Source organism: Lactuca saligna, chromosome 8 (assembly GCF_052625555.1).
Source record: "Lactuca saligna cultivar CGN05327 chromosome 8, ASM5262555v1, whole genome shotgun sequence".
NCBI lineage: Eukaryota > Viridiplantae > Streptophyta > Magnoliopsida > Asterales > Asteraceae > Lactuca > Lactuca saligna.
The window spans coordinates 250904315-250913198 of NC_136424.1; the positions used below are offsets into that span (position 1 = coordinate 250904315).

Sequence of the window (8884 nt, forward strand, 5' to 3'; positions counted from 1 at the left end):
TAAAGTAAACATAATTACTTGTTCATTATTACCATTTAGTAAATCTCTGTTATCCAAATTGGGAGTTCTATAACCATACGATAGACTAGACATGGCAATAAGTGGTCCACATCACCTTATGACTTTCGTCACCCTTGAACCTTTCGGTTCGGCTGTAGCTAGCAGCCAGGTGTGGGGTAGTCAGCCCCGTATAGATCTATACACTCAAGTCACGCTCTCTAAATCCCAGTGATTCTGGTTACGGGTGTAGTCCTCCACTCGCGTATCTCTGTGGAGTGTTCGCCGAGGACGTGTCTCCAATCATACATGATTAACAAATTTACTAGTAATAATATGATAGTCCTCCACTCGTGTATATATGTGGAGTGTTACCGAGGACAAAACAGTGTACATATATTATGTTCAACAGTTCTAATGTCATGCTTCTAACTGATAAATGTGGAAAATCATTTGTGAAATATATGTAAAACATAACAGTTTAAAATTTCATTTCACAAATATATGTTTACGTGATCTGCATGTTGAAATGGCTATCGGTTGTAACGATCAGTGTTAAAAGCATATAAAATGTGAAACACACACATGAAAACAAGTTTTGAGTACAAGAAACCTCTTGTACTTTGCTTGTGTCCCCCCCTTAAAAACAGTTAAAAACAGTGAAAAAGAGTAGGGGTATGAACTCACCGCTTAATGTAGGGTTCGAGTGTCGACGGATGCCCTGAACGTCCATGCCCCCTATTATTCATGTGACGACACATAGATGAGTTAGAATTAAGGTGTTTCATGACTAAACATGATGGGAAAACACCCTTAGGGCTTGGAATTACTAAGAATAAGTACCCTAGGATCCAGGCTTAAAGATTTATGCAAGTTTAGGGCCAAAAGTGGGCATTAAAGTGTGTGTGAGGCAGCACACAAGAGTGTGCGGTCGTATAGAGGGTGTGTGCGGCCGTACACAGGAGTGTGCGGCCGTACACTCCTCATTTGAGTCCGTATGATGAATTTGAAGTGTTTGCTCTTCACACTTAGGAGATTTGAAGGTATGCTGCCCCCATATGAAGGTGTGCAGCCGTACACCTTCATGGGATGATGAATATGATGAACACAATGAGTTTTAATCTTGGAATTCAAGTGTTTACCACTATACTTAGCTTGAAGATGAAATAGATCACGATTATGAGGCCTTCTAAGTGTTCTTGGTTGGTGATTTAGAGAGAGAAAGTAGAGAGAGGGAAGAGAACATCTAAATGAATGAATGAGGGGTATCCATCCATATAAGAGTTTGAGAGTGAGGTTGAGGATGAGTGCGGTTGGGTGTGCGGCCGTACACACAGGTGTGTGGCCGCACACAAAAGTATGTGGCGGCACACACAAGTGTGTGGCTGCACACACCTTATTTGGTGTGTTTGGCCCGATTTTGTGATACTAAATCACTTTCCAACCCTTCCTAGGACTTATATCCAGGTTATACTAAGTCTAGAGCACCCATATGGAACCACAAGATGTAACAAAAGATAATGAACTCAAGTTTTAGCGCTGAAACACAGATCAATTACATGGTTAGAAGTTTCGGGTTGTCACAGTTACTGACTATAAAATGGTTGTTTAATGGGTGTCCAATCTCACCCACCGCTTCCTTGAATGGTGGAGGGTTGTTAGACGAAAGGATAGGATAAGACATTAATTCTCATTAAGTATAATGACAATTAGAAAGTAACTAAACCTTTTTATAAAATTCCTAATCTTAGTTACTTTGGGAAAAAGTGAAATTGATGCTAATTCATGAAAATTGCACTTTGCACCTTGCCAAGTCATTAATGGAGCATGTGTGGTAAATGTAATATGTATATATAAAATGGTAAAGGTAAATGAATTATATATATAAAGTTTTGTCTTCATATACATAAAAAATATATATGGAATCGTGTATACAAAAAGGTAAATGAATTATATATGTAGACAAAAATTACGCAGGGAATCGTGTATACATGTAGACAAATTTATGCATGGAATCTATGCCATTTTGTCTTCATATATATGTAATTTATGCAAGGAATGTATGCCACTTTGTCTTTATATTTATGGAATTTATGCATGAATCTATGTCACACTGTGTGTAAATCAGAGAACCATTTGATATATATATATATATACATATGTATATATATATATATATATACATATACATATATATATACATATATATATATACATATATATATATATATATATATATATATATATATATATATATATATATATTAACTCCAGGCAGTAGCAAATCACCACATCTCCAAATCAAAGAATCACTTCAATGTCCTCTTCGTTATCTCCAGCGGACGATGTTCTTGATAATGTAGTGCAGTCGGTCGTTTCCATACATAATGTGCTACAACAACATCTTAACAACATTGGATCAAGCAATAATCAACGTAAACGAAAAAGATATATTCAAAGACAGCGTGAAGCCGCCCACCAACGTCTCATGAAAGATTATTTTAACGATAATGCTCTCTTTGAAGGATGTTATTTCCATAGACAGTTCCGGATGCATAAAGATTTGTTTATGCGTATTGTAGAAGGTCTGACTTCAGTGTCTGAGTATATGCAACAACGCGCAGATGCAAGAGGTACATCAAGCTTTGATCCAATTCAAAAATGTACTGCTATATTTCGTATGTTAGCATATGGCACCCCCCCTGATGATTTAGACGAGAGTTTTAGAATGTCTGCACGTACTGCCCGAGATAGTCTTCATGAATTTTGCATAGTTGTCATGTCTTTGTATGGTCCACGATATTTGCGTCGGCCTACTGCTTGTGACATACAACAATTGTATGCTCATCATGTAAATGTCCATGGTTTGCCTGGTATGTTAGGAAGTTTAGATTGCATGAATTGGAGATGGAATGCGTGTCCTAAGTCATATCAAGGACAATACACAAAGGGCAATTATCATTATCAAACGATCGTAGTTGAAGCTGTAGCGTCACGAGATTTGCGGATCTGACATGCCTTTTTCGGTAGTGCCGGTTTGCTTAATGACGTTGATATTCTCAATAATTCACCAATATTCAACAAGGTGTATGACGGTACTGCCCCAGATTCGTCATTTGTATTGCGAGGAACAAAATACAAATTTGGGTACTATCTTGTGGATGGGTCCTATCCTGACCTTTCTGTTTTCGTTAAAAGTTTGTCTTGTCCGGATGACCCTCAGAGAGCCGAATTTAAGAGAGTTCAAGAAAAAACAATAAAAGATATTGAACAAGCGTTTGGAGCACTTAAAAAGCATTGGAAGATAGTTGCAAAACCATCCATGTTTCGTGATATTTCTAATATGACAGAGGTGATGTATACATGTATCATATTGCATAATATGATATTAGAACATGAAGGAAACGCGATATGTGAGTACGACGAGAATGAAGTCATCCCGGAGACACAGCCACTAGAATATGGTGGTCAAGAATGGATGCAAATATTGAGGATAATTCGGAGTGCAGTTATCCATACCGATCTTCGCCGCCATTTAACCGATCATCTTTGGACGATGGACAATCTTGATCTAAATATGCCACCAGAAGACGAGTTGGAAGACAAGTATTCGGAGGAAGACAAGTTGCTGTAGTGTGTGGTTTTTTTTATGAAGTGAGTTTTAATAATGAAGTGTGTTTTTTTATGTATTAAATCAAGTCTTAATAATGTTGTGTGTTTTTTTGTGTATTAAATAAGAATTATTTTTTTATTAAATTAAAGTAATTAAATTAAATTACATAAAATAAATAGAAAAAAATATATTTATTAAAATATAGTAATTAAATTAAATTAGAAAAAAGAAAATACAAAAAATTGAATGCTAAGAGTGTTACCACTCCTTACAAAATGTTAAGTGTAAGTGTTAAACAAAGAAAAATAATGAGGCATTAAAAATACTTATGTGTCAAGGTGCCAAGAGTTTCACCACTCCTCTTAGTCTTATAGTTAACATAAATATTTACGCAAAGTTATGACGTGTACCTGAAGCATTATCACTTAGAGTCCGAACTTTCTTCTCCGAGTCAGTCATATACTCGTTGTAATAACTTCTATGGCAAATGGTACAGGATTGAAATTTAAATAAGAAAGAAAATTAAAAAAAAATCCTTGGCAACAGATTAATGAAAATAATTATATTTTGATCTTAGTAGCAAACGCCTTCTTGATATAATATTTGTAAGAGCATGTCATGTGAATTTAATAATAAACATATTGGTTACATACGACACTTGGAAATATTAATATAACATTATGAATAGCTAATTTATATGATTAGCTAATTTCTTGAAAAATGTTGATGTGAATTATCTTTGCTTATGAGTTTGTGTTGATTATAGATATTATTTGACATTTCTTGTTAGTTAATTGTTGATCTAAATGTCTTTTAATGGATTCGATAACTTGTCCTCAAGTCATGGAAAACCAAAAGTTTTTTTTTTCATAAAAGTCATTAAACTCATAAGTTAAGAAAATGAAAAGCTTTGAATAGTGTCAAAACTTGTCCTAAAGTTTTGGAATTTGTAAAGTCATACTTTTAAATACTTTAATTCCAAACCCTAGAATTTTAAAAGTTTAAAATTCAAACCTTATACTTTATAGTATTATAAGTTTAATAATATATATATATATATATATATATATATATATATATATATATATATATATATATATATATATATATATATATATATATATATATATATATATATATATATATATATATATATAAAAGATCAATTCAGTCTTACCATTAGTAGACCTCATTCACGAAGTCGGTCTATAAGGGGGTATAAGGTTACTGACTATAAAATGGTTGTTTAATAGGTGTCCAATCTCACCCACTGCTTCCTTGACTGGTGGAGGGTTGTTAGACGAACGGATAGGTTAAGACATTAATTCTCATTAAGTATAATGATAATTAAAAAGTAACTAAACCTTTTTAAAAAATTTCCAGTCTTAGTTACTTTAGGAAAAAGTGAAATTGATGCTAATTCATGAAAATTGCACTTTGCACCTTGCCAAGTCGTTAATGGAGCATGTGTGGTAAATGTAATATGTATATATAAAATGGTAAAGGTAAATGAATTATATATGTAGACAAAACTTATGCAGGGAATCGTGTATATATGTAGACAAATTTATGCATGGAATCTATGCCATTTTGTCTTCATATATATGTAATTTATGCAAGGAATCTATGCCACTTTGTCTTTATATTTATGGAATTTATGCATGAATCTATGTCACTTTGTCTATAAATCAGAGAATCATTTGATATATATATATATATATATATATATATATATATATATATATATATATATATATATATATATATATATATATATATATATATATATATATATAAAAGACATTAACTCCAGGCAGTAGCAAAGCACCACATCTTCAAATCAAAGAATCACTTCAATGTCCTCTTCGTTATCTCCAGCGGACGATGTTCTTGATAATGTAGTGCAGTCGGTCGTTTCCATACATAATGTGCTACAACAACATCTTAACAACGTTGGATCAAGCAATAATCAACGTAAACGAAAAAGATATATTCAAAGACAGCGTGAAGCCGCCCACCAACGTCTCATGCAAGATTATTTTGACGAGAAGGCTCTCTTTGAAGGATGTTATTTCCGTAGACGGTTCCGGATGCATAAAGATTTGTTTATGCGTATTGTAGAAGGTATGACTTCAGTGTCTGAGTACATGCAACAACGCGCAGATGCAAGAGGTACATCAAGCTTTGATCCAATTCAAAAATGTACTGCTATATTTCGTATGTTAGCATATGGCACCCCCCTGATGCGCTAGACGAGAGTTTTAGAATGTCTGCACGTACTGCCCAAGATAGTCCTCATGAATTTTGCATAGTTGTCATGTCTTCGTATGGTCCACGATATTTGCATCAGCCTACTGCTTGTGGCATACAATAATTGTATGCTCATCATGTAAATGTCCATGGTTTGCCTGGTATGTTAGGAAGTTTAGATTGCATGAACTGGAGATGGAATGCGTGTCCTAAGGCATATCAAGGACAATACACAAAGGGCAATTATCATTATCACACGATCGTAGTTGAAGCTGTAGCGTCACGAGATTTGCGGATCTGGCATGCCTTTTTCGGTAGTGCCGGTTGGCTTAATGATGTTGATATTCTCAATAATTCACCAATATTCAACAAGGTGTATGACGGTACTGCCCCAGATTCGTCATTTGTATTGCGAGGAACATAATACAAATTTGGGTACTATCTTGTGGATGGGACCTATCCTGACCTTTCTGTTTTCGTTAAAAGTTTGTCTTGTCCGGATGACCCTCAGAGAGCCAAATTTAAGAGAGTTCAAGAAAAAGCAATAAAAGATATTGAACAAGTGTTTGGAGCACTTAAAAAGCGTTGAAAGATAGTTGCAAAACCATCCATGTTTCGTGATATTTCTAATATGACAGAGGTGATGTATACATGTATCATATTGCATAATATGATATTAGAACACGAAGGAAACGCGATATGTGAGTATGACGAGAATGAAGTCATCCCGGAGACACAGCCACTAGAATATGGTGGTCAAGAATGGATGCAAATATTGAGGATAATTCGGAGTGCAATTATCCATACCGATCTTCGCCGCCATTTAACCGATCATATTTGGACGATGGACAATCTTGATCTAAATATGCCACTAGAAGACGAGTTGGAAGACAAGTATTCGGAGGAAGACAAGTTGCTGTAGTGTGTGGTTTTTTTTATGAAGTGAGTTTTAATAATGAAGTGTGATGTGTGTTTTTTTTTGTGTATTAAATAAGAATTATTTGTTTATTAAATTAAAGTAATTAAATTAAATTACATAAAATAAATAGAAAAAAATATATTTATTAAAATATAGTAATTAAATTAAATTAGAAAAAAGAAAATACAAAAAATTGAGTGCTAAGAGTGTTACCACTCCTTACAAAATGTTAAGTGTAAGTGTTAAACAAAGAAAAATGATGTGACATTAAAAATACTTATGTGTCAAGGTGCCAAGAGTTTCACCACTCCTCTTAGTCTTATAGTTAACATAAATATTTACGCAAAGTTATAACGTGTACCTGAAGCATTATCACTTAGAGTCCGAACTTTCGTCTCCGAGTCAGTCATATACTCGTTGTAATAACTTCTATGGCAAATGGTACAGGATTGAAATTTAAATAAGAAAGAAAATTTAAAAAAAAATCCTTGGTAACAGATTAATAAAAATAATTATATTTTGATCTTAGTAGCAAACGCCTTCTTGATATAATATTTGTAAGAGCATGTCATGTGAATTTAATAATAAACAAATTGGTTACATACGACACTTGGAAATAGTAATATAACATTATGAATAGCTAATTTATATGATTAGCTAATTTCTTGAAAAATGTTGATGTGAATTATCTTTACTTATGAGTTTGTCTAGATTATAGATATTATTTGACATTTCTTGTTAGTTAATTGTTGATCTAAATGTCTTTTAATGGATTCCATAACTTGTCCTCAAGTTATGAAAAACCAAAAGTTTTTTTTTCATAAAAATCATTAAACTCATAAGTTAAGAAAATGAAAAGCTTTGAATAGTGTCAAAACTTGTCCTAAAGTTTTGGAATTTGTAAAGTCATAGTTTTGAAGACTTTAATTCCAAACCCTAGAATATTAAAAGTTTAAAATCCAAACCTTATACTTTATAGTATTATAAGTTTAATAATATATATATATATATATATATATATATATATATATATATATATATATATATATATATATATATATATATATATAAGATCAATTCAGTCTTACCGTTATTAGACCTCATTCACGAAGCCGGTCTATAAGTGGGTATAAGGTTACTGACTATAAAATAGTTGTTTAATGGGTTGCCACTCTCACCCACCGCTTCCTTGACTGGTGAAGGGTCGTTAGCCGAACGGGTAGGATAGGACATTAATTCTCATTAAGTATAATGATAATTATAGAGTAACTAAACCTTTTTATAAAATTCCCAATCTTAGTTACTTTAGGAAAATGTGAAATTAATGCTAATTCATGAAAATTGCACTTTGCAGCTTGCCAAGTCGTTTATGGAGCATGTGTGGTTAACCGACACATTACCTTGGACTAGTAAGGGTGACAAAGGGTGGTTCGATGTTTATCATAAGATCAATGGAGCGTGTGTGGTTAACCGACACATTGATTGGGTGATAAATGAAATCGGGAGTACTAAGCACATTTTGCATGGTTATTCACACCTTGTTTGTGATCCTTGGTATCCCAGTCACAATCCTGAAGGGCATAATCAAGATTTAAATATGCCATTGAATTGTTGAATTAATCTCAAAGGATCTAGGAGTTTCAATCCAATTAAAACTTAATAATCAATTTCTTTTTTCATGGGGGAAAATGGTAAATGATCATTGTCCTACCTTCAAATAATTCGCAAGTTGGATTACGACATCCATCTTCCAATTTGTAAAATATTGTCTTGGGTCCTAGCCTTAATATTTCATTTTGGGTGCTATATTAAGGACTCTTTATCTAATCTAAACTTTGTCTTTCTTTCTCAGATGTCTTCCAACACTGCTTTTGACTCAAACCCTACTGGGTCCTTCTTTATCATGAACTTGTGTGGGAGAGTCATCATTGATGGGTCCAACTTCAATGACTGGATTAGGAACATCAGGATGGTCACCCGCTATGAGGAAAAGGAATATATCCTAGACAAGGAGCTGAAGGAAATCGATGAGTCTTCTGCTACTCCTGAGGAGATTGCTGAGTTTAGGGCACATGAGAAGGATGTCAACCAAGTGTCTTGTATCA

General features: G+C 33.6%; 1 protein-coding gene across 1 annotated transcript; it reads left to right on the forward strand.

Annotated features, from left to right (window-relative positions):
• The first annotated feature begins 2314 nt into the window (after positions 1–2314).
• On the forward strand, positions 2315–3631 carry LOC145010597 (uncharacterized). Its single transcript, XM_078969120.1, has 2 exons — positions 2315–2971; positions 3083–3631. The coding sequence occupies exons 1-2, from the start codon at positions 2315–2317 to the stop codon at positions 3629–3631; spliced, it is 1206 nt and encodes a 401-aa protein (XP_078825246.1).
• Positions 3632–8884: the final 5253 nt, after the last annotated feature.

What these genes read in the sequence shown, in the direction of transcription:
- LOC145010597 (XM_078969120.1), top strand. Translation starts at nt 2,315, where the DNA reads ATGTCCTCTTCGTTATCTCCAGCGGACGATGTTCTTGATAATGTAGTG. An exon ending in ATTATCATTATCAAACGATC is followed by an intron (nt 2,972 to 3,082) that starts GTAGTTGAAGCT and finishes ATATTCAACAAG; the next exon opens with GTGTATGACGGTACTGCCCC.